Here is a 25,344-nt window from a genome sequence, read left to right as displayed (position 1 = left end):
CTGTACCAATGATGCGCCCTTAACAAGAAGTTTGTTTTTAATCGGTACAAGACAAACTTATAGCATTGACGCGCCCTCCGAAAGTACTGCACGCACATGTCTGAAGACAGCATGGGTTAAATAAATCCACCAGTAAAGAAAATTATCATTAGGATGAAAACAGCGAGCCTGACAGTGAAGTAGTCGTAGTGAAAACACTATTCTCACCAAAGTGTCGAACTGAAAGCAACCGTCGGGTCCACCGTGGAGAGAAGAAAAAAAAGTGCGCTTTTTTCGTTTCTAGAGGTAGTGCAAATGAAAACAATCAATGAACTGATAAGTCAATACATTAAAAGTTAAAATTCGATGAGAAATTCTGGTTAGAATATTCAGTCTGAGATTCCAATCGACCCCAAGCGATAAGTTATTGCATCTTCGAAGTGTAAGAGGCGGAAGTTCGTAAATACTTAACGTACTTGGAACAGATTATGTTTCGTTTCATCAGACATTAATTACCACAACGCAACAATTATGGGGTTCTACGAGCCAGAACGACGATCTGACTTTGAGGCACGCCGTAGTGGGGGACTCCGGAATAATTTGGACTACCAGGGATTCTTTAACGTGCACCTAACTAACTCTAAGTGCACGGGTGTTGTCGCATTTCGTCCCCGTCGAAATGCGACCGCCGTGGCCGGGATTCGATCCCGCGACCTCGTGCTTAGCTGCTGAACACCATAGCCACTAAGCAACCACGGCAGGTTTAATTGCCCCGACCATGGCTACCGAATCATTAAAAACGGCAGAAAAATAAACAATCAAGGATTTGCGTGAGGAAGGCAAACGCGCAAAAGTGCTGGCATTATTTAATATCCCTAAGGAGTTGGTATTTTATTCTACGTTGTTCTCCATGACAATTGTAATTTATTATACGTTCAGCTAATGAACAGAAAGAAAGAAAGAAAGAAAGAAAAATGAAAGAAAGAAAGAAAGACAGAAAGAGAAAGGACGGCTAGCAGGCAGCGACGCCACAAGGGCAACGAATGATCATTTTGCCTTCCATACGCGAGAGTCCAGTCCCTGATATAAAGGCTTGATTGCGCGTCCTTGTGCTCTGTCGCTGTAGCCTCATTAAAGCTTCACGTTCAACAACACCATTATAAAATTATGCTCATTGTGGTAAGGATGAATGGATGCTGTGAGCGTCCCCTTTGAAACTGGGGCGGTGGGTTGCGCCACCACCTAGGCTCTTGTCTTTTTTTTTTTTTAATTAGCACACAAAGAATTCTCAGCATCGAACTTTCTGAACCCTTATAGGAAACTTTGTTTTTGTACACCTCCGTTGTTTGTGGTCTCCACATACCTTTTTGCCACCACATCTCCAATCACCTTTTACTAATCTCTACTGCGGACATGTTTACTTTCCCCCTGCTATCCCTGAACCCAAGGGCTTCAAGGAGGCCAGCTGAGCCAAAACCGATAGCTGCGCAGATATCTTCACATTCTAATAAAACATGTTCCATCATTTCCCTAGCTTTACAGCAGCAAGCACATATTTCTCTTTCCTTGGTGTACCTCACTTTATAACTACACTTTCTAAAGCATCCCGAGCTCCCTTAGAAAAGTAAAGAGCTTCCCTTTGAGTTATCATAAATTGTTTCTTTCCTGATTTCGTTTTTACCTATGGGGTAGTTACTCATAACAGGTTTCTTTTCCATTGCCACCAATGGAAAATTTTTCTTCGATATTTCTTCGGCCGCCAGCTCCACCTTTAAAGATTATTGTGACCACTGCTTGGACCACCAACGCTTCCAGTTTTCATTCTTTATATTGTGGACAGTTCAAGGAGTACGCAAGATTTTCCGTTCCTTACCTCGCCCCGAAATTAATTTTAAAAAAGTGCACTTAAACCATTTCTTAAATTTTATTTAAACCGACATGTGCAAGGTTTACCGATTTTCAAGGCGTCTCCGATTATATCAAAAGCTGTTTGAACTGTTCCCCAGGACAAACGCGGGTGATTTTTATTTCATCTTGCCACTCGTAGAGACAATAGAAACTGTCAAACTAAACCGCTGAAAAACAAGATACATCTTCTTTCGGAGCAGCCATAAGTTAAAAGCACGGCGGCCATACGGTAACCGCTCTTGTTTCAGTCGGCTCGGAGTAGAGTGCCAGTGTAAACAAAAATTAAATGCTCGAGCTGGCCAACCTTTAACGTAAAACCGACAAATAACCACCCTGTTTTCCGCTATTTCCATGTGCTGATTGCAATCGCTCGCTTCGGTGGAAAGGTCAAGCGCTGAACCCCAAAGCCGGTGTTCCCAGGAATCGCTCTAAGCATGCGGAGCGTTAAGCTTCTTTTTTAATGGTTTACCGGAGTAATACATTCGCGCCGTACAAATCAGTCATTTGAATCCGCAGCGAATCGCGCGAATCATTGCTCTGCGAGCAAACAGCCAGCGCGCCCGATGTGCCGGCGTTCGGTGCGAAGCGAATCGTCTGCGTCCTAGCATCAATAGCAGACGAAAACGCGCTCGTCCAGGCACGCGAGCAGCGATCTGAGCAGGTTTCCACCCCCGCCCCATCCGTAGCACGAATAAGAACAGTGCAAAGGCAGCTCTTCAAAAGAAATTCGCCCGGCGAGTCTCACCTGTTGCACCAAGGGGGCGATGGTCTTTTCGATGGACTTGATTTTGATGTCCAAATTCCAAGAGTCCGACCCACAACAGGCCGCAGCCATTTTGGCGAAAACAGACGCCAGGGCAGCGCTCGGGTAGATTGCTGTGGCGCTGTAATCGCACACGTCAAGGAAAAATAAAAAATAATAAAAACATTGCTTTATTTTTTTAAATAGTAAAAATAACTGTGCTTCTCAGTAGAAATAAAACGTGATTTTCCTTCTTCACTTTTGTTAGTTATTAAGCATGTTGTTATGTAACGTTGTCATGACATTAAAAGAATGTTTTTCTTGGTTCAGATGAGGTCAGCTGCTTGCGGTTTACCTATAGATACTTCCCCTATGGGTTCACCCATCTCGACAAAAGCTTAATAAACTGTTATTTGTTGTAGCAATAGCTTTAATTCATCACTAAACGCATCATACATAAATATTGTGTGGTGGTCTTCTACATGGGCGAAAAATGAAAAATGTTGGCAGCACTGAGCGACAGCCTAGCACGTGCTAGTGTTTACGTTTGCTAGCCGCGCTGGCCGCACGCCCTTCTTCCGTAGCCGTGAGTTACTACGCGGTTGCATGTAATGAAGAAATGATGATATTAACGTACGGTGGCAGTGAAGATCGTCTCACAGGATCGCAGATCTGTGAGGTTCCCGTTGCACACTTACTTTCGAAAAACTGTATGCCGCGGTCGCTCGCCAGAGTGTCTGTGCTTGGAAAAGCATACTTGTGCGTCGTATACCCGCATCGTTACACAAGTGACGTTGTCTACGTCGACAGAACAGTGGAACTTCCAATTAATAGCAGCGTTACTACAGACAACACTGTCCATGTGGAACTCCTCGGCAAAAGCCAGCCTGCCGACAGCGCTGTTGTCACGATCGTGCTTCAGTCTGCTCATGACTTCATCAAGTGGCATGGCATCCGTAGTGAAAGATTTTCCCATTGGTTGTCCCGAATTTTAAGGAAATATTACGTGAAAAGCGGGTCGACATTTGTCTGCCCTTCTAATCGACCCCTCTCGCGATTATGTGCGGTGCATGCGATCGTCCTCGACCAAGTCTCGCCATCGGCTGACGCTTGCAGAATGACTAGTAACACTAAACTAACCATTGCACGGGTCACCTACAATTCGGATGTGATCAATCGCATGCTATTCTCAGACATCTGGGAGCAGACGCTGCGAGAACCGACGGCACTACTTGGGAAGTTGTGCATGTTTCCACATATATATCCCAAGACCCTCGAGGCGGTCGGGTTGCGACTCCACCGAGGAATTCTCCTAACGGGACCTCCGAGCACTGGTAAGACTAGCGTCGTTCGGCATGTGGCTCGGAAGTGCGGCGCTCACTTGTTGACCGTCAAAGGTCCAGAGCTATGTCGTTCGGCTCCTGGAGAAAGCGAAGCGCTGCTTCGATCCATCTTTTTGGAAGCTGCGACGCTCAGCGAAGTACTGCCGTGCATCGTGCTAATAGAGGACGTGGACCTCCTGTGCGTCAGGAGAGGTTCAACTTCATCGCACCATACCAACAGGCTGGTCACACAATTGCTCACCCTTATGGATGGCATGGAAGATAGGAGGCGCGTTTTCGTTGTCGCCACGACGACACGTCCGAATAACATCGACCCGGCCATGCGGCGGCCGGGACGCTTTGACAAGGAGGTGATTTGTTTTCCTTGGCAACGTTTAATTATAATGTGTACGGTGGTGTGACATGTGGTATGAGAAGGTGAAACATGCTGGTGCAGCAGCTTTAAATCGCTTTGATTCCACTTGGTTGAGGTAGTCTTTGCCGCCTGCAGTGACATACTGTACCAGGAAACATGAAATTTGCACTTGATTGATTGACAGGATTTACCGTTCTAAGCAAAACAGGGACTATAAGAGATGCTGTTGGAGGTCCACTTGGGGTAGTTTTATATACACCCAAAGCGCACTAAGTAAAGGCTTTTGCAATCTGCCCTCATTGGAATGCGGCTGCCAGTCGAACCTGTGACCTCAGCTCATAAGCAGAATTTCATAACCACTGAGCCACCACGGTGGGTTAAATTCACATTTGCAAAGAAACCATTCAGATTGCCAGAAAAAGAAAATTCCCAAAATGCTACTTATCTCAGTTAGCTGACCATGCAATAAAACACTACTAGACAGTAGACAATTTTAGATATACACAGTGGGTACTTACCTTTCGAGCATACTTCTACAACTCCTTTAGCAATATTGCTCGACCACACCCATGCATAAAAAATTGAAGTTACAAAATCTTTCTGGATGTTACTATGCCCAATAAAACTTAAGCACCAATTTCAATTATCATTATAAAACTTGTCATTCAGTGGCTGTTGGCAAAAATTGGAATGGCAGTATTCTATCAAAGTGGGACATATATTCATGCCACAGTAAAATATTTCTTGTTTTTCTGCAACAAGCCACATAAATGTGACTTCTTTTTGTCACTAGTTAGTGACGGATACTACTAGCCCATTGTGTAACTTGCCATCCTCAAGGCATCACTGGAGGCCATTGAAAAAGGTAAAGTTCACGGGCCTGTGGAGAAGTTTTGGAGAATAAGAAGGCGCTTACATCTCCTACAAAATTTTATGATTGCATCATGGGTCTTTCTGCAGCTCGCATTTTGTTTCAGTACTGTCCTTGATTCTTGAGTGCAATGTACCTTGGAATCATGCTTTACGTTATAAAGGGCCCAAGAAGGGCTCCAGTATACTGGGTGTCTTATTTTGATGCTAATAGAATTTTTTTTTTATTCACCTGCGGCATAAAAACACAAATCTACTTATTGAGCTGGATTACTCGAGGAGACAGACATTACTTTTATTTGTAGTTAATTATTACATTTATTTATCTCAAAATTAGCAATTATCACTGAGAACGCTCTTTTGATCACAAGATCAGCCAATAACGTTGGTCAGGGAGCTGCTTTCAATGTGACAGCATTGTGGAAGCAAGGGCAAGCGATTTTTCACTGTTTGATATGATACTGCAAATTCCCTGTTGCAGGCAGTGCATTAATATTTGGCTCACATGTTCACAGTAGCCTCTACAAAAGATTGGCAATGTTTTTGTTCAAAAAGAGTTTCAGGACCCATTTAAAGGACTGGCCAGGTTAAAAGATCAGTTTTACATTTCTCTGCACCTCCTGCATTATGTATTACAGTTTACATATATAAGCACATAAATAATTTTAAGTAAGCAAGACACATTGCAGGGAAATGACAACTGAACTGGGCAGCCTAAAGAGGCAGTTCTTTTAATGTCAGAGGTGATGTTAGAACATGCATGCACATTCTAATACATGTTTACCAGGGACTGGTAGGGCCATCTTTGGCAAATATCTTCATTCATTTCTAGTGTAACTATTTTGTTGATTTCCATCAGAAAAGCTCTATCCAAATAACAAAGTGGCATCTGACATGAAAACACCTTGCTTATTTGTGATATTCGTTAAGAACATGTTTTTTACATGCTGATATCAGTGAGAAACATATTAATTTTCTTCATTATATCTGATAGCTTTTATACTCATGTTCATGATATTGAGGTTGGACTTACTAAACACTTTCTAGTGTAGTGTTGGAAGTGACCCAGAACACATGGTGGTGATTTTTCTGAAACATTCTGTGCCCTTTGACACATTTGGTTTGTGCTCACTATGGATGGCTCAATGCCAGAGAGTAGCACATTAGTGGGGTTAGCTTGAATGGAGGGGTAACTTTCTCCATACAACATAGCCCCTGTAGATACCGTATTTGCATGATTTTACCATGCTGTTATATTACTGCCCAAATATTTAAAAAAATGACTTGGTGCCGATTCTACAGCGCACATGAAGTAATGAAACCTGAGCCGACACATACCGAGTTGAAACACTGTTATGGAACATACAAAGGCACACAGATGCACAGTCTGCTGAATCTTAGCGGCTAGTTGCTCTCGTAGTATGATGACACCTCCTTTTCGCTGTCTACCGACCACAGTAAGTCATCTTCAGTTCCATCTAATACATTAGAAGGGCCACACATACAGCAAACTGGGAAATGGCGACCGCAAACCAAGGCATAAAGAAAAAAACATCCGTTTGATGACAGTGTAGCTAGCTACCTTGCATTGAAGTTTTCTTTTTTAGTAAGAATTGGTTTCGTTTGCGATTTTGAGTAGCATTAGTGATGATTCTAAGGCTCATGCAAACTTCAGCACACTTTTTATTCAAAAAAGGTGTGTGTTAGAACCGTGCAAATACGGTAGTTATTAATCATTTCTAAAGCTCACAGCACTAATGAAATGTGTCTAAACCAAACTGTCATATCATCCTTAGCACTAATCGTTGCCACCAAAGCATAGCTGAAGCATGGTGATCAAGGAGTTCTAGTCATGCGGTTAAAAAGATGAATAGAATGCAGGACAGCAGTGCAAAATGCTGTTCGTTTTTGCCCCTTGGTCTGTGCATAATTGCTTTGAACTTATTATCTTTCAGTTGTTGATTGGTGCTTTGTCAACTCAAGAGAGAACTGATGTAATGAGGACAGTTGGAAACCAATTAGGCTTTGACTTGAGCCATCTTGTGCTGCCAACAGCTGGCTTTATCCTTGGAGACATGATGACTCTTCTTCGAGAGTCTCTGATGGCTGCCATGAAGCGAACTGTAAGTACATCTGAAAACTGTGTTGTTACTCTAGTCTAGTATGAGAAAACTATAATTAAAAATGACATGCAGCGTAGTGAGGCTGATAGCACACAAAGAGGAAACATTCATGTAGCTCCACATTTCTTTTTCTTTTTGGATACTCTAATTGGCTTTTGATTCCGAACTAATTATTTGCCCTTTTTGGTTCAGTCTCGGGTTTCAGAATAATTTGTAGGCTTCAGCTTTTATGAAACCCAAGCATTGAATGAGTATTGTTACATTAAGAAAAATTTGCCCCCTTTGGGTCTGATCTCGTCCCCAAAGAATAATCGTTAACTATATTTTGTGCATTTTTTAAATTTATATATTTACGTGACCAGTGCTTTGAGGTCATAAGCGGCATCTGCACATCAGCGAGTGTGGCATAGCATTCCTGGCAGGAATGTAGCGAGCACAGATTGTTAAAGAAAAGAAAGGCACACAAGATCGGTGACAATCATTGTTTGCAGATCCAATTTTTCGTTAATGTTAAGCCACTTCCAAATATCATTAAAGTAATGTACTCGTAAAAAAAATCATTTACAGTCATGCAAGGGGTGAGTCATATGCATGGTTAGTCAATTTCAACATATTCCTCTTTGCTGAATATGTATGAACATGTTGCCCGGTTTAACACTTAGCCTACCCGCCGTGGTTTCTCAGTCGCTATGGTTTTAGGCTGCTGAGCACGAGGTCGCGGGATCGAATCCCGGCCACGGCGGCCGCATTTCGATGGGGGCGAAATGCGAGAACACCCGTGTACTTAGATTTAGGTGCACGTTAAAGAATCCCAAGTGGTCGAAATTTCCGGAGTCCTCCACTGCGGCGTGCTTCATAATCAGGAAGTGGTTTTGGCACGTAAAGCCCCATAATTTATTTTTTTGACACTTAGCCTGTGTAGTAATAAAGAATCAACACAACTACAAGGGAAATGACAAAACACACAACTGGCCTTTCCTTAGCTGCATCTATTTCTTTTGTACTGTTCTGCCACTGTGGGTGCTCATCCATTCGTTCAAATTTCTATTCTTCTAGACTATGTGCCCACAGCATCTGTCACAATATAAAGAGGAATGACTGTCGCATGACATAACAGCCTTAAAGCCACCAAGGCCATTCTTGTAGGAGCTATGTAAGTGCAGGGTAATTTTGAAGATGGGTTAAGTAGAGTAAACTTCCGTTAATTCTACTCCGGTAAATTCCAATTTTTGGGTAATTCGATCCCTCGATGGTCCCTGCCGGTGCCAATGGGCCCGAACCTTCGTTATTTCGATCTACAAATTGACCTTCACCAGATAATTCAAACTTGTCAGCTTCGCCGCAATACAGCCGTGCTATGCTCTGAAGCATACCGAGAATGGAAGGGGCCACTGGCATGGGACATAGCTGCGCATTCCTTAATTATACAGGCGCGCGCGCGCCGCCTCCGGCCACAATAGGAACACCTAGACGCCTGATAAGCATACTGGCAGCTATTCAGAGCCGTTTGTGGCGTTGGTGTGGCGATTTGAACCCTCGTTTCGCCCGCCTTGCATGTCTCATATACGAGACTGCTAACGAGGCCTAGCACGCGTTTATTAACTATGCGCACGCGCCGTGCACCGAGGAGCCGTGAAAAAGCACCTGTGTTTTGGGAGAGCTAGTGAAAACCAGCTCCTGAAAATATGTGCCTAGCACAGTGTCGCCTACCCCACATCGCAAGCCACCGATGAATACACCTGTCAGCCTACTGTAGGAGGTGCACGCTACATTGCGACATACTTGAGAACTAGACTTGCTGACCATGATCCTGCTGCTAAAGCTCTCACTGAGCCTTGTTCACTGCCAAAGCGGCCCCATCTTATTGGGAATACTAGGAGAGAAGGTTAAGAGGGGTGCTTTATATTCCCAGAAAAGTAACGACACAGGACCATCTAATCTAATATGTTTAGGCCGTGTCAAATGAAAAGCGCAGAGTGAAGCAGATCGGAAGGGCTGATTTGGCTGTGCAAAAAAAAAAAAAAAATAGTTCAATGTGTTATCAGTTTTCGGTGGCACCGTTGTAATGTAGCCTGCTTTCACTACACCAGGCTGACTGGAGGACTGTGATACATCAGTGATTTGCGGTACCATGCCACGACCATGACCATTAGCCGCAGTGTCACCTACTGCCTGCCTCACAGCCAAAGCCACGCTGCACTTGGCGCATGTTTTGAGCTGGTCGCATTAAAAGCAGCATAATTATTTCTAATGAAATTAAGAAATAAGGCTTCATATCGTGAGTATGGAATCAGTAACTGCTTAATAAGACAATAAAAATGTGAAACACCCAAATTTTTGTGTCAGTGCTCTATAAATCGAGAGAAACAGGCTATAATTAGTTCCAATTTTCTGAGTGATTGAGTCATCTCGTGGTACAAAACAAATTCTGATAGATTTTCAGGAGGATGATCTGTCACTGTGGCTAGACATTATGTTTACCTTTAGTGTCCTTTAACTTCAGTAAACAACAAGCGTAACTTTTCTTAATTTTTTCCTTGTTCCTTAATTAGTTGACCATTTTAGAAATCATGGTATTGCTCTGTTCACAAGGTTTAGGATATCTTTTGTCACTTCACTTTTTATATTATTGAATTCTGTTTTGAGAGATGCACATTTAAAAATTGTATTTTGTTATATCCTAAAAGTATGTAACTACTCCTGACATCAAAGTTCATGCTACTTTGCATGCATATTTTCTGTCTTGGTACAGCCTTCAAGTGACAATGAGGCACTTGTTACAAGCGAAGACTTCCAAGTGGCTCTTCAAACAGTTCAGTCCAACTTAAATAGTCGTCTTGAGTTTGCAGTTGAAGTAGTCCCTCGATTTTCTTGGAAACAACTTGGGGGAATTGGATACATAAGAAAGAAACTTCAAACTGTAAGTACTGGCGACCGTTTCAGTGCTTTGTTAGGACTTTGACATCTTTGACATGCGGACTCCATTTTGTGATAAATCGAATTTTAGTGCAATACATGTTCGGCTCCAAATTGTTATGTCAAGATGCTGACGTCAGCAGATATCCAAATGGTACAAAAAAGAATTGTTGCTCAATATTTGAAAGTATTTGAAAGGTTTGTGAACACTAAAATCACTTTTCAGAGAAGCCACCTTGCAAAAGTCTTGAACTGAGTTTAGAAGGGATGTTTTCTTGTATGCCCACTATCCAGTTCGCCACCTAGCATTATGCAGTTGGTGTGACCAATCTACTTTCTTATCCAGCTAATTGGTGTAGTGACAGCTATGATCTTCAAAGTAATTGTTGAAAGTAGCATCAGTGCTTTTGCTAATTATGCATACAATTCTAGAACACCGTCCTTACATATTGACTCCTTGAACCACATCCTTGAATCTAAGCTAACACCTTAGCTCTGGCTCTGACTTTAAAAAAATTATGGCCTTTAGCTCAAAAGCCTCGACTGTTTATTTAGCAGGTCGCGCACTGAAGCCGATGATACTGGCCATGATGATGAATATATACAGATGAAGAAGAGGAAGGGGTAATATAATGTTCAGAAAACATATATGGTGTTTTAGAAGCTACACATGGCTACAATGCTGATATCTGCACCTAACATGTAATGCCCTTCTGTAATACCTTTATGTAATGCCACTTTGTAGACGCTCTAAGGAATTAAAAATTACAATTAAGAGTGAAATATGGCAGTGTCCTTGACCACATCTCCATGAATTTGCTGCTTTTTCTACATTTTATGTTGCATTCCCAACAACAGATGAGCAGTACAAGAGTGTTTGGCTTTACATTATGTCATCTCTACCAAGGAATGGTATAGATCTTCTTTAAAAAAATTTGAAGCTTGAATTTGAGCATGTCATGGCATATTAGGAAACATTACCATGGTAACACAATATTAGCAGGAATAGCCCACTCTTATGAGTAGATTCTATTGGTTTCTGGCAACCATTTGTTAATAATTTTAGTGTAGTGCATTTATCCTTATTAGAACAACCATTTCACTTATAATAGCTTAGGGCTGGTACCATTGTGGTTACAGTTTCCTAATCTATCAATTTGTGGGTGTCATGAATAAAACACTGTTCTTTCTTTCTTTCTTTCTTTCTTTCTTTCTTTCTTTCTTTCTTTCTTTCTTGATACTGTCAGCCCTTTCTTTAGGGCCATTACAGGAGTGGAGAAAAAAAATAAAACAAGCAACGTCAACACATCTGATTCAGGCAGGGCGTACAATACATCTGAATGCAACGTACAAAAAAGAAATTGCACTGCATATACATTGTAATAGGGCAAGCAGAAAACCAATCAATATCCCTCGAGGCATGTAAAATAAGAAGAAAATACACAGATAATAAAATCATAAAATCAGATGATTCACAAAGCCAGATAATTAACACACCGCGCTCTCGGAATAAATAATGGCATGCAAATTACTCAGAAAATTATTAAAAGAGGCAGACTGAACTACGAAATCGGGAAGCATGTTCCACTCTTTTATCGTTCTGGGAAAGAAGCTATATTTAAATGTGTCATTACGGGTTACAGGAGGGGGAATATACATGCTATGGCGATGTCTAGAAGATTCATTAGTAGAAATTGCAAAATAGTTCGTCCTATTAATTTTTATTTCATTATGGCATGCAGTCGACACCACAAGCATAAATGCCTTCCTTATTGGCTGCAAGTGCATGCAGTTTCTACCGTGCTGAAGGGAACTGCAAAGAGTGTGATTAGAAACAGTGTGCAAAATCGTTGGCACCATTCCATAACTTTCTGTATGCAGCAGACATAGCTTTCTACATTTCATACTGCAATAAATGCAGTCTTATGTATTACACCTGTGATGTCAGATTACTATTGTGTGCAGGCTCTGGAGGGTCCTCTGCTGAATCCAGCAGCCTTTGGGCGGCTTGGAGTGTCCCAGCCAAGAGGTGTACTGTTAGTAGGACCTCATGGATGTGGCAAGACTGCCATCGCTCTTGCAGCAGCCAGTAGCTGTCCAGGCTTCACACTCTTTTCCTTGGGAGCAGCTGATGTCTACTCTCCTTTCGTTGGGGATTCTGAAAAAGTTGTGTCTGCGGTAAGTTGGATTTTTGCCCATTTAGCCATGCTTGAAGAAAGAATGACATAGATTCACAGCTTTTTACTGCAGGTTATACATTAGGGCCAACTCAGTACAGCTTAATGTAACATAAGCATACATGGTGCAATACGAATGGCAACAAACTGTGCTCATGTATGCCCTGTCCTCCTAGCTGTGTTCTCCTCATGTCGATATAAAATTTTGTCGCCAGGTCATCCTAAGGATTTAACTTAATTGCATTTCTTTCAAATGCTGATGCCACACATGCCTACAAATAATAGTTTGCCTCAATGTGGTGATGCACAGTAGACTCCAGAACAGTGTGTAATTATGAAAATTTGCAAAAGGATAGAAAGTTGGGCAAGTAGGTACAGTAACACATTCTTGGATTGTAGCGCGAAGTGACACACACACAGACTAGAAGAAGACATGACGAGGTAGCGCTCATCCTGTCTACAGCGCTCGTCCTGTCTTCTCCTAGTCTGTGTGTGTGTCACTTCGCACTGCAATCCAAGAATATGTGAAAATTTGATATTAATCACATGTGTGGTGGGAGACATCATGCACTGTGCTGTTCACACAGACATGCCACTGGATGTGCAGGCGTGTCTATAAGACATTCCCCAAGGGCAGCCACGTGACATCACTTTGAATTCTGTTTCCCTGATGCTGGAAATCCTCAAGACAGAGCTGCAAAATGTCAGAAGTAGTTGTAGTAGTATTCTTGTGCTATGCAAGGCCAGTACCAAAGCTACCCGGCTTCTAAATGCCTGGCGAAGAAAAGCTAAAGTTAGTACCAAGGTTTAAATGATGTGGATAGCCATTTCAGGCATAGTAGACATAGCAAAAAAAGAAATGATTCAATCAGGGCATAAAAGAAAAGAGGACAGTTTTAATGACATGCAAAGTGACACCATAATGCAAGCTGTAAAAAAAAACAAAAAAAACACACACACTTTGCAATACATTGTGCCTAGATAGGAAGGAATATAAGCGCTATGTTTTGCTGCAAAGAGAAGTGTATTTTGCCCTCTTTTCTCGTTTCTTTCTTACACGCCCATGTTTAAACTCATGCTTTCACAATCACCGTAGGACAGAAAAATTGACCAGCTGTCCTGTTCACCCATTACATTATTTTTCTTAAATGTTTGTGATCCTCCCTCAGCTCGTAAAATATTTCAATCCACTTGTGTCCTCACTCTCACTTTTTCAATGTGTGATTGACTTGTTATTGAGTGTAAAGTGTGTGCTGTGAATGACAAGAACACAGTATGAAGTCAATCTGTTTTACAAACAGAATTTCAGAACTATTCAATAAAACTTATGATTGTTAAAAAATTTGCATGTTTTAGTAGTATTTAGTCTTCATTGTAATAACTGCATATTTTAGTTAAAGTTCAAACATCAGTTATGCAGCCATGTTAGCTCAGAAAATACATATAATTATAAACTGAGTTGTGGCCATTACTTGAATTCGTATTATGATAGCTACGGCAGGGGCTGATGAAATTGCTTTGTTCGTGAATGCTATAAACAACTTTATACCAACATAGCAATGCAAGAGCAGAAATGTGAAGGCCTGCAGCACAGCTAGATGACAAGAGTTAATGGAATTTTATGTACTTTCCAGCATGGTTTTAGATGTGACCTCAGCACTATAACACAACTGACACAATTCGTTCACAAAATCAGCAGCTCTTTAGACATAGGTGACCAGATTGATGTTATTTTTATAGACTTTGCAAAGGCCTTCGACACGGTCTCACACCCCAAACTTATGCACAAGCTATATGCTATACTAAAAAATGCATCCTTGGTAGGCTGGATATTGAACTTTCTTTCCCAGCTCTCACAATATGTACATTTCAACTCTACTAACTGACCCTTGATGTCTGTTTTATCAGGGGTTCCCCAAGGCTTAGTAATGGGTCTGCTTTTATTCCTGCTTTATATTAATGATCTCCCCCTACACACCTCAGTTAAAATACACCTTTTTGCAGATGATTGCGTTTTGTATCATACAATCAAATCTCCAACTGATCGTGTTGTCCTCTTCTTTAACTGGTCCAAAGCACAGCAAATGAATATAAACTTTTCCAAAACTGTCTCCATGGCCTTTACACGATGCTCATGCCCTTCCTTCTTTGCCTATGCCTTTAATAATATTACTTTAAATAGAGTGTTTGAATTCAAATATTTAGGTATCCTACTAGCACATGATTTGTCATGGTCAAAAAACATTGATGTCACCTGTAATAAGGCCCTTAAAATACTAGGTTACTTGCATCGTACACTGCATCTTGCTCCTCAAGAAACTAAACTTCTAACATATAAAACACTCATTCGCCCCATCCTCGAATATGGCTGCGTTGTATGGAATCCATACAGGCACTGCAACGTCAAAAAACTAGAGTCAGTGCAAAAAAAGGCAGTGCGCTTTGTTTGTAGGAGACATGACAAGGGCTTTTCGTTGTCTAACTCTCTTCCCCTACTTGGTCTCTCTCCTCTTGCAGAGTGTCACAAACTTGAATGCCTAAAATTCTTTCACATGTTAATCAATTCTCCTCAACTCTCCTCTCTAGATAACTATTTGACTTTTTCTAATCCCTCATCTACAAGGAGTCACCATGCTCTATATATTTCAACTTTTCTTGCCCGCACTGATTCCTTTGAATACAGCTTTTTTCCATCAACGATTGAAGTCTGGAATTCATTACCAGTCAACATTCATTCACTACCACTGAAAGAATTCACTCAAGCTTGTTTTTAAATGTTTGTATGTTTGCTGTTCATCCCACTCCTGCAATAGCCTCATTGAGGCTGCATTATGTATAAATAAAGTAAGTTGTCGCGAAGCTCTTTGGGCAGTAAGCGTTTGCGACTAGAACGATAGAGCAGCGAGAGGTAGTATGGCCGATCGAGCACCGAAACAAGGTTTTTCTCTCCCGTCGTCGTTGTCTCTTTCATAGCCACAGCCCCACTGCTCCTTATTTTACAGTACAGTTATCTCCCCCGCGGAAAAGAAAGCCGTCCCAGAGACCTACGGGTAGGACAGCACAGGCGGATCATAGTAGGGCTTGAGACGCTGGACATGCACAATTTCGCGTCCTTGACGGCTATGATCCAAAGATAGCTCAAGGGGTTCCACGATATAATTGACTGGAGACGTTTAGTTGATCACGCGATATGGGCCCTGGTACTTCGACGCGAGTTTCGATGACAATCCAGGGGTAGGGGCTGGAACCCAAAGCCACACTAGCGAGCCAGGAGCATAGGATACAGGAGCATGGGAAGTTTCTCGATGGTGCTTTTGGCATTGCTGGTCTTCTGACGTAAATATACGGGAAAGCTTGCGACACTCTTCTGCGTGTGCAGCAGCTTCAGATAAGGTAGTGGTTTCCATGGTGTCAGGGCGGTACAGAAGGATAGTATCCATTGTAGAAAAAGGTTTGCGTCCATACAGGAGAAAGAAGGGCGAAAATCCCGTGGTAGTCTGTGTGGCGGTGTTGTAAGCATAGTTCAGAAAAGGTAGAACATGGTCCCATTTGGCTTAGTCGGATGCAACGTACATGGCCAGCATGTCACCAAGAGTGCGATTAAAGCGCTCGGTCATGCCATTAGTTTGTGGATGATTCGCAGTAGTGGTGCGATGAATGATGCGGCATTCTTTGAGGAGAGCCTCAATGACGTTGGAGAGGAAGACGCAGCCTCTGTCACTGAGTAATTCCCTGGGAGCTCCGTGGCGAAGGATGATGTGGCGCAGGAGGAACCAGGCGACGTCATGTGCAGAAGCGCTGGACAAAGGGGAAGTTTCCGCATAGCGCGTAAGATGGTCGATGGCCACGGTTACCCAGCGATTGCCGTCTGATGTGGTTGGCAGAGGTCCATAAATGTCGATGCCTACTCAATCAAAAGCACGTGCTGGGCAAGGCAAAGGCTGCAATGGGGCGGTTGAACGACGAGGGGGATCTTTACGGCGTTGGCAAACGAGACAGGAGCGGACATAGTGACGGATGAATCGATACATCCCCCGCCAGTAGTAACGAAGGCGTAGACGCGCGTATGTCTTGAGTACACCTGCATGCGCACACTGAAGATCGTCGTGGAATGCTGCACAAATATCCGAACGCAGATGCCGAGGGATGACAAGTAACCATTTGCGGCGGTCCGGGAGGTAGTTATGACAGTACAAGAGCCCGTCGCAAATGGAGAAGTGATGTGCTTGGCGACGTAATGCGCGATTGGTAATGGGTGTCGATGGGGTGGACAAGAAACGCAGCATAGACACAATCCATGGGTCTTTCTTCTGCTCCAGAAGAATGTCCGTAGCAGCAAGGGAAGACTCGGACAATGAGGCCTTCGGGGAGCTAACCTCGTCTGTTAGTGGCGAACGAGACAAGGCATAAGCATCCGAGTGTTTTCGGCCAGAACGATACAGCACTTGAATGTCGTACTCCTGCAGTCAAAGGGCAAGACGACCGAATGGTTCTTTTAAGGACGACAGCCAGCACAGCGAATGGTGATCAGTTATCACGTCAAATGGGCGGCCATAGAGATTCGAACGGTATTTGGTTATGGCCCAAATTATAGCCAGGCATTCTTTTTCTGTTACAGAATAGTTCGATTCAGGTTTAGTGAGTGCACGACTGGCGAGGGCAACGACTTACTCCTCAAAGCCAGCCATTCTCTAAGTGAGAACGGCACCAAGGCCAACGCTACTGGCATCCGTGTGTATTTCAGTTGGAGCACTTGGGTCGAAATGGCGCAGGATTGGTGGTGACGTCAAGAAACGACGCAGCTTTGTGAATGCGGCATCTCAATCTGGTGATCTGGTCGAAAGGTTGTGGCCACCACAAAGAAGCTGTGTTAAAGGTGCTATTATGGTGGCAAAATTGCGGATGAAACGGCGGAAGTATGACGCTAACCCAATGAAGCTGCGCAGTTCTTTCAAGGTCGTTGGTCGCGGAAACTGGGCAACAGCTTGTAGTTTCGCCAGATCAGGGAGGTCACCTTCTTTCGACACGACATGGCCGAGGATGGCCAGCTGCCGGGCAGGGAAGCGACACTTCTTCAAGTTAAGCTGGAGGCCAGCATCGGCGATGCACTTGAGGACGCGTTCAAGTCGAAGTAAGGGGGAAGGAAAGTCCGGTGAAAAGATAATGATGTCATCCAGATAACTCAGGCATATCTTGCATTTGAGGCCGCGCAAGATGTTGTCCATCATTCTTTGAAATGTTGCAGGCGCGTTACACAGGTAAAATGGCATCACGGTCAATTCAAATAAACCGTCAGGTGGGATGAAGGTCGTTTTTGGACGGTCTGACTCAGCCACTGGCACTTGCCAGTACCTGGATCATAAGTCTAAAGATGAGTAGAATTCGGCGCCTTGGAGGCAGTCTACCGCGTCGTCAGTACAGGGTAGCGGATAAACGTCCTTGCGGGTGATCTTATTGAGTCGCTGGTAGTCCACGCAAAAGCGAATTGTGCCATCTTTCTTTTTTACCAGCTCTACAGGAGAAGCTCGGGGACTGTGCGAAGGTTGTATGACGCCGCATTGGAGCATGTCTCCAACTTGCTCAGCGATGATGCTACGCTCTCTGGCGGATACACAATACGGCCTGTGGCGTAAAGGCGCATGGTTGCCGGTGTTGATGTGATGCACAACATTGGAAGTACGGCCTAAGCAAGATTGTTGTAGGTTGAATGACGTGCGAAAGCGGTCTAGGAGATTGACGATCTGGGCGTGTTGCGCTGGAGTGAGGTTGGGATCAATACACTGGGAAAATGTTGGGTCACACGGCGGCGTGGGAGGAGAAACTTGAAGGGCCAGAGCACCCACCGGAGGAGAAGCCGGGTCGTTAGGCACATCGTAAGGGAAGCTTGGTTAGATTTCGTCGGCATAACCAAGACACTCATTGTAGAGCAGGCTAGCAGGGCAAGGAAACAGGTTCAATACATAAAGTGCACTGAAACCTTGTCGAATGGCAAGAAGGGCAAAAGGAAGCAAGAAGGGATGACGGCGAGCAACAAGCTTAGACGACGTGAAAAGAACTGTGGAGTCGGAAAACCCAACGCAGGAAATGGGTACAAGTGCAGCAGAGAATGGAGGAATCTCGGTGTCGGCGGTGACGAACACACAACGAGAAGCATCATCAGTATAATCAAAATCATTGGTGCCAAATAGCGACAGCACAAGTTCAGCACGGGCACAATCTGCATAAAGCGCCGCTTATAACAACACGCATGGTACACTTCTCTAAGGGCTAAATCGGCGCAGCACTGCTGTACGTAATGAAATGGCAGAGTATGGCGTCGCGACTTGTCTAAGGGTAAAACGAAGCTGGTCCGAAATCACTGATATTGCTGCTCCCGTGTCTACAAGCGCATGAACGGCAATGTCTTCTACATAAACTTCAAGGACGTTCGCAGGAAATAAATGAGGTCTTAAGGTGTTCGTTGAGATCGCAGTTCTTGCCTCCGGAACTGCGGTCCTTAGTTTTCCTCTCGGATAGCTTCAGGGCAACGGGTAAGCAGCCACAGAGAACACCGACGGGGAGGCGGAGGCCGACGGGCATTGAAGGTTCAGGAAGTAGGAGGTGGGGCTTCGAAGGGCTGAGCGGCAGTAGCGGAATGGGACGGAGAGTCGAAACCGTTGCTTTGTGCCCTCAGAGAATCCGAAGGATACCATCCGCACCAGCAGCAAAGCCGTGCTACATGCCCAGGTAGGCCGCACGAAATAAATAGATATATTGTCAATATGTTTATAAGCTAAATGTGATAGTGCATCATTTAATGAAATGTCAGCACTATAAGTGTTTTATGACAATTAATACCAAAAAAATGATTCAAGCAGAACACACAAATGCAACACAAAATGTTTGAATATGCCATGCTTGTTGAAAAGACAATCATAGTGGTTGAGAGTGATTCAGTGTTTCTGTTTAGCGTCCATTAAGGACATGAAATAGACAATAATTAATTATGTTTACCAAATGTATGTTGGCAAAAGTTTCACCATATAAGAAAATTTCAGTCAACCCAAAAGCTTCACAGCCATTATGACAAAAAACATATAGTTGGCTTCACGCAAGTTCTGAATATTCATTATGTGTTCCACGACCTAGTCGGATGCGCAATCTTATAAGTTTTGAAGTTTACGGCACAGAGTGCTTGTCCTGGCCAGAAAGCTTAGCAATTCCGTTGCAGTGTAATAAGACACTAAATTGTGTATGTAACAAAAGCATCACATTCTGAAATTCATAAAATGGCAGGATTTTTTTACATTGTTTAGCAGCCAACTGCTAAATATTTTGCAACCTTTAGAAAATAATTTTACAACAATAAGCATCACCGTTCACAACAATAAGTGTCATCATTCACTGTCATTCTTTAATGCTATGTTATTAGTGCTTTCCCATCGGGGACATAATAATGCGCGCATGGCATTCCTAATGCAAAAATCTTTGGCACATGGCGTCATGTTAGATATGTGTCTGTGTGTACGCTATAGGATGTGAAATTCTTAAGAGTGAAAGATACTATATCATTTTGAATCAATCTCATTGCTGCAATTTGCAGGTTTTTCGACAAGCAAGGCTTCGTGCACCTAGCGCCATCTTCATGGATGACTTGGACACTCTAGTTGGCCGCAGATCTGGCGAGCATTCAGGGGCACAAGAACGCATTCTCTCTGCACTATTGTGTGAGATTGATGGGATTGGTTAGTTGAAATTCACCATAACTTTCTTCTGTGCCTTCATCAATCTTTGCAGCTTAAAAAGCTGATACATTACTTTCAGGTGCTGGAGTGCTTCAAAATAGTGGATGTGTTCAGGTGAGTTTTCTTTGAGGGAAGAGCATGTTTCCATGTTTCCAGGTGTGCAATACAGGGTGGTACAGCATTTGAGCAAGTACTCTTTCTTTTCAGCTATATTTTTAATTTTCTAACAGTGTTAATGTCTGGATAGGCCAGATATATTAATAAGTTCCAATAAAGTTATCAGGCATAAAATGCTTTTAATTGACAAACCAGGTTTCAGCCAAGCTCTCACAGACTTTCACCAATGTGCTAACTTTCAGCTATGCCTTGACAGAAAAACATAGCTAATCCATACGTAAGAAGTGAGTTGCTGTGTACCACAGTTCAAGTGATCAGCTGACTACAGCATGCAAGTTAGCTATACTTGCAGCTTGAGCTGAATTTGCCTTCAAACGTTAGCTTTTTTTTGCAACAATCTAATCTTTCAACCAGTGAATCACTGGGCTAAAGGGGTGCAGGGAGAAATATCCTGAGGCCGGTGTAGGGAATTAGGGGGATGTGGTGAAAGTGCTTTGAAGAAGTGAGAGGAGTGTTGTGTGGTAGAGGGGGAGCAAGTGGAGCGACATTCGCCTGCCTCCAGCTGCGCACAACAACACATATATGGCAGTTCAGCTTATTCAACCATATGTGCTATGCCTAAAGATGTGCTGGTGGCCAGTGCTGCTCTCTACAGAATTACGTCATCAAATGATAAATGGTGCCTAATACCCTCATTGAAACAAATGTATCCCTTCAAGTGTACAATTCTTCTATGTAAACAAAGCTGTCTTTTCCTTCCTCCCCAGGTTTTGACATGTCTTCTAAGCTGGCTTCTTGCCAGCTAAAGCGGGCCGATCCCAGCGACAGTGTAATGGGAAACTGGGCCATTCCCATATAAAGGAATTGTAGGGGACGTGGTGAGAAAGTTGTCAAGGAGTGAGGGTAGGAATATGGTGAAAGGGGGTGGGGTAGGTCACTCATGACCTGCGAGTTACCACATGGTACTGTGATCACATTTAAGTTTTGGCTGTCTGCACAGACCTAGGCACTTTGAGAATACTATCATGTCTATCTAAATGCAATGCGTGATATGCTGCCAGGTCAATGACAGCGAATGAAGGCACTATTTGTTCTTTGCAGGAATGGCTAAACGTCGTCTTGGTAGCTACAACATGCAATCCTGATGCAGTTGATGAAGCTTTACTGAGACCTGGACGATTTGACTTAATTGTCTATGTTCCACCACCAGATGCTCAAGTGAGTGCACAAACGTTGCTTTTGTTTAGCAATCATCTAGGGACTTTTTCAAGTTATTGAGCAGTGCTGCTTCCTACAGTGGGCTATTGCACAGGAGCAGACAGCCATTTGTTTGCACAGTAATTTTAAACGTTGTCTTGCTGATAAATATGTATCACAGTTGCTTTTTTAAAATTAATCAGCATATGCATATTAAGTCTTGTCCTGCTCTTGTCCATGTGCTGTGCAACATAATGGCAGTTCCTCAGTTCAAAGAGGCTTAAATTAGACCGAAATTTTGCTGCATAAATTGAACAAAACCAGGTGTCTAATATGTCAGTGGCTTTACTGCAGGCTCGAGAACAGATCCTGAAAGTCTGCACTGCAAAAATGTCGCTAGGAGATGTGAACTTGATGTCCCTTGCAAAAAGAACTGAGTACTTCACTGCAGCCGACATTGTACACCTTTGTCACATGGTAAGTGGAAAGCACATACTTAGTCCAGATTCTATTGGCATCTTTGGATGATTGCTAGCTCTTATCCTCCAAATCCAAGTGGACCGATTCCAGAGGCACTTTGGTTCAGGGTAGGAGATATCTTGCGCCAACCGAATAGTCAGCTGCTTTTCAGAGCAATGAAAGGAGCAGTGAAAACTACTATTCAGTGTTTGCACACCCCTACATTTTAAACCTTGTTTCTTCCTTGCAACCTGAATTTGCTTTTCTTTTCAGGCTGGCCTGCAAGCCATGAGGGAACTTGGATTTAATGCACCTTGTGTAGAACAGCACCATTTTGAAGAAGCCCTTAGCAGCACATTTCCATCACTATGCCCGCAGAAGATTGAGGAGCTGCGGCAACAGTGCGCAAAGTTCTGCTTAGTTACATAATGAACCAGACCTGTTCATAGCCAAAAAGATACAGTCTGGCAAGAACTATTGTGTCAATAAGTGATGTCCAAAATCCGACATATATGATGTGTTTCCGGCTCCCGCAATAGCTTTTGAGATCTGCATGTTTATCCAGAGGACGTTACCACTGGAGCATGGATTTGAAGACCACCTACACCATGTATTTTTGTGTGTTGACTGAAGGTACTTGTCCTTGCTTTTAATGGACAGTTGTAACTAATATCTAAACAAGTTGCTCTGCGTTAGATATAAAGGGGCACTTAAAGCAAATATAATGGACAAATAGAAAGGTACTTAAGACAAGTAGAATGGACAGCATGGGTGCCTGCCTGTATTGTCCCTTCTCTGCCTTGACTAAATTTGCACCCAACTTAGGTCAGATGTGTACCAGATTGCCAACCTACCTGCCCACCTATCTGTATGCTGTTATTAAGCGTCCAAGTTATCACTTTCGCCAAGAATGTAACTGTCGTGACAAAATGATACAGGATAGAATTGGTGCCATCATTGTGAAAATACAGTACCAGCTTGTAAGTTACAGTCGGCCACCAATAATGAAAAGTTAGTTACATGGCATTTTAGCATGAAGCAAAATGCAGTTGTGCCAATTTTATTGGGGTTTCCTTCAGAACCTGCCAGTGCTACCTCTACATGCCACTCTGTTAACATAGGCATGGTGCCCTCTTTCTGCAGGTCTCTGATTCAAGCTAGGCAGTAGTTCTTGGCAGATCACGAGCTTTGAGATTATTAGTACTGCTACACAGAACAGTGCATTCACTGTGGGTAATTTTAATTCTGGAAAAATCCTGCTGCCTTTCCAGTCATAATTCACAACTTGGTTGGAACTAACAGTGTGGGGTCGCTAGAAATGCAATACAATTAAACTTCAATGAAGTTTAATCTCGATATAATGTAATTCAGTATAACGAAATTCTCAATATAACAAAGTATTTAACTTTTCATAACCTCTTGTCCATAGAACATCATGTATTTAGAACCTCAATATAACGAAGTGCATTTTTATGCAATTTCAATATAACATAATCTCACTGCTGTTGCAAAGGAATGCCGAGACAATAAATGGAAACTTCCGTGGATGCAGATAGTCAGATGATTGAATTACAAGCGGCCGTTTGCAAACATACCTCTCAAATCCCACGACAAGAGCGACCACCGAAGTGTAGCTGGAAATTGCGCCCCGCACACTGTGTGCTTTAGGTGCGAGGGTGGGACAAGAAAGATGGTGGCTTCACGAGTGCCGCCTTCCCACACGAGCAGAGGGAAAGAGGGGGAGGGGAGCGGGCTCACGGTAGCACAAGCGCGCGCGAGGGGGTGGGTGGGGGCAGAGTGGAGTGTAAGTTGGCACGAGTCTCGGCCGTGGCTGTGCATGGCTGAGAGAATACGCAGCTGCACACCCTTATTTAGAGAAAATATGCAGCGAGTGCAAAGAGCGGGCATGCCAAGGCGGTGTGGCACCATGTTAAACTGTCTTACCACATGTTTAGTATTCGAGGTTGCAGAATATAGAGTTATGATGACCCGCTGGAGCGAGGCAGGCAAAGCGTTTGCTCTCCGCTGCGGGCACTTTTCCCAATAGCGTCGTCCCGGTGTGGGTGACGCTATCGGCCATAGGGGCGGGGTGCACTGGCTTCGCTTAATTCGTACCACCAAAAAGATATCATCAATGTGCGTGGCATGAAACCACATCATTCGTCGCCGGCTCCTAAATTTATCCAAATAAATTTTTTAATTCAAATGAGCTTTTTTAGATTGCTCAATAATTCAGAAAATTCTGCGGCCCCTTTCCGTGTAAGAAAAATCGATCGGTGACTGTACTTGTTTGCATAAAAGGTTGAATTTCAATAGAACGAAATTTCGATATAACAAAGCAAATTGCCGATTTTACCGACTTTGTTATATCGAGGTTTAACTGTGTAATGAATTCGATAAAATCGGCAATTTGCTTTGTTATATCAAATTTTTATTACACGGGAGGGGCCGCAAACTTTTCTGCATTATGGGCCGATTGGAAAAAGCAAATTTGAATAAGAAAAAAAAATTAAACTTTAGCCAGCAATGAAAAATACGGTCTCATGCCGTGTGAACGATAACTTCGCATCGGCGGTACAAAGCAAAGCCGGCCGTGCGTTTGCATCCATTCCGCCCCCGCAGCTGATAGTGTCGCCTGCAGTGGGACGACGCTATTATGAAAAGCACTGGGTTTAACTATTTACCATATCGAGGTTTAACTGTTTATTAATACAGATTGGCCCAATGTTTGCTTTTAGTGTCCCTTTAAAACTTTACTGTAATTGCATCTTTCACTCATAATGGCCGATATATATGTGATATAAAAGATATGCACATTGTTTTCATGGAATTTGAACTAGCCGAGTTTTATATCAAAAGGTTTAATTTATGCCTTGCATAAATAAACGAGTGTACAAATTGTAAAAAAAATCTTTGCAATCACCTTTCTCGTAGTTCACACGTGCCAGCCTGAAAAATTTTAAATCTGTAAAATTTTGTCCATGGACACAATACCTAAAGGGGAGATAGCATCCTTTTGAATCTTGTCCCGAGCACACATCTTTCGTGGTATCCACATGCACTTCATTAATGATGACTTAGCTTTACATGCAGCGGCAAACTTCGAACAGCAAAGACTGATAAGCTCTAAATTTTCTAGACCACACAGACTTTTCCAGTGACACTGCTGTTGCCGATTTCGGGAACTTATCTGTATAATCTTGCTCGAAGCAAATTATCCATCTTGTATCCTTTTATGATTGTAAGACTACCAATGGCAGGTTTGTAGACTGACGAGAAAAGCTTTTTGAGGAACAGAATTTATTTTTAAGAAATATTGACGCAACATTTGCAAAACCGTAAAACGAGTCCAAATTTGTATACATTACGAAAAATCCGTGAGAGTTGGCAGGTATGCATAGTTGGACGCAGAAGTTTGCAACTACCTGGCTTGT

At 43.0% G+C, this 25,344-nt stretch overlaps 2 protein-coding genes across 3 annotated transcripts in view; one reads left to right on the top strand and one right to left on the bottom strand.

Moving 5' to 3' along the window:
* The window catches only part of alpha-Catr (alpha-catenin related), a 192,611-nt gene extending 189,765 nt beyond the window's left edge, over positions 1 to 2,846 (bottom strand). The window contains exon 1 of the mRNA XM_055077414.2: positions 2,633 to 2,846. Within this exon, the coding sequence (XP_054933389.1) occupies positions 2,633 to 2,722 (90 nt within the window). The 5' untranslated portion in view covers positions 2,723 to 2,846. The remainder of the gene's footprint in view (positions 1 to 2,632) is intronic.
* Positions 2,847 to 3,159: 313 nt separating this feature from the next.
* On the top strand, positions 3,160 to 24,820 carry LOC126542816 (uncharacterized). Of its 2 annotated transcripts, XM_050189926.3 has the most exons (9): positions 3,160 to 4,322; positions 7,153 to 7,320; positions 10,073 to 10,240; positions 12,202 to 12,414; positions 19,996 to 20,137; positions 20,217 to 20,251; positions 21,356 to 21,472; positions 21,806 to 21,928; positions 22,184 to 24,820. In XM_050189926.3, the coding sequence occupies exons 1-9, from the start codon at positions 3,249 to 3,251 to the stop codon at positions 22,337 to 22,339; spliced, it is 2,196 nt and encodes a 731-aa protein (XP_050045883.2). In that variant the 5' UTR covers positions 3,160 to 3,248; the 3' UTR covers positions 22,340 to 24,820. The 2 variants fall into 2 exon arrangements, 1 of the variants encoding a protein (XP_050045883.2); XR_008614985.2 differs by lacking the exons at positions 20,217 to 20,251; positions 22,184 to 24,820 and having other exon boundaries at positions 21,806 to 21,896.
* Positions 24,821 to 25,344: the final 524 nt, after the last annotated feature.

Source organism: Dermacentor andersoni, chromosome 2, assembly GCF_023375885.2.
Source record: "Dermacentor andersoni chromosome 2, qqDerAnde1_hic_scaffold, whole genome shotgun sequence".
Taxonomy (NCBI): Eukaryota; Metazoa; Arthropoda; class Arachnida; order Ixodida; family Ixodidae; genus Dermacentor; species Dermacentor andersoni.
Note: the sequence above shows the minus strand (reverse complement) of the source record. Positions and strands in the feature narration are given on the sequence as shown.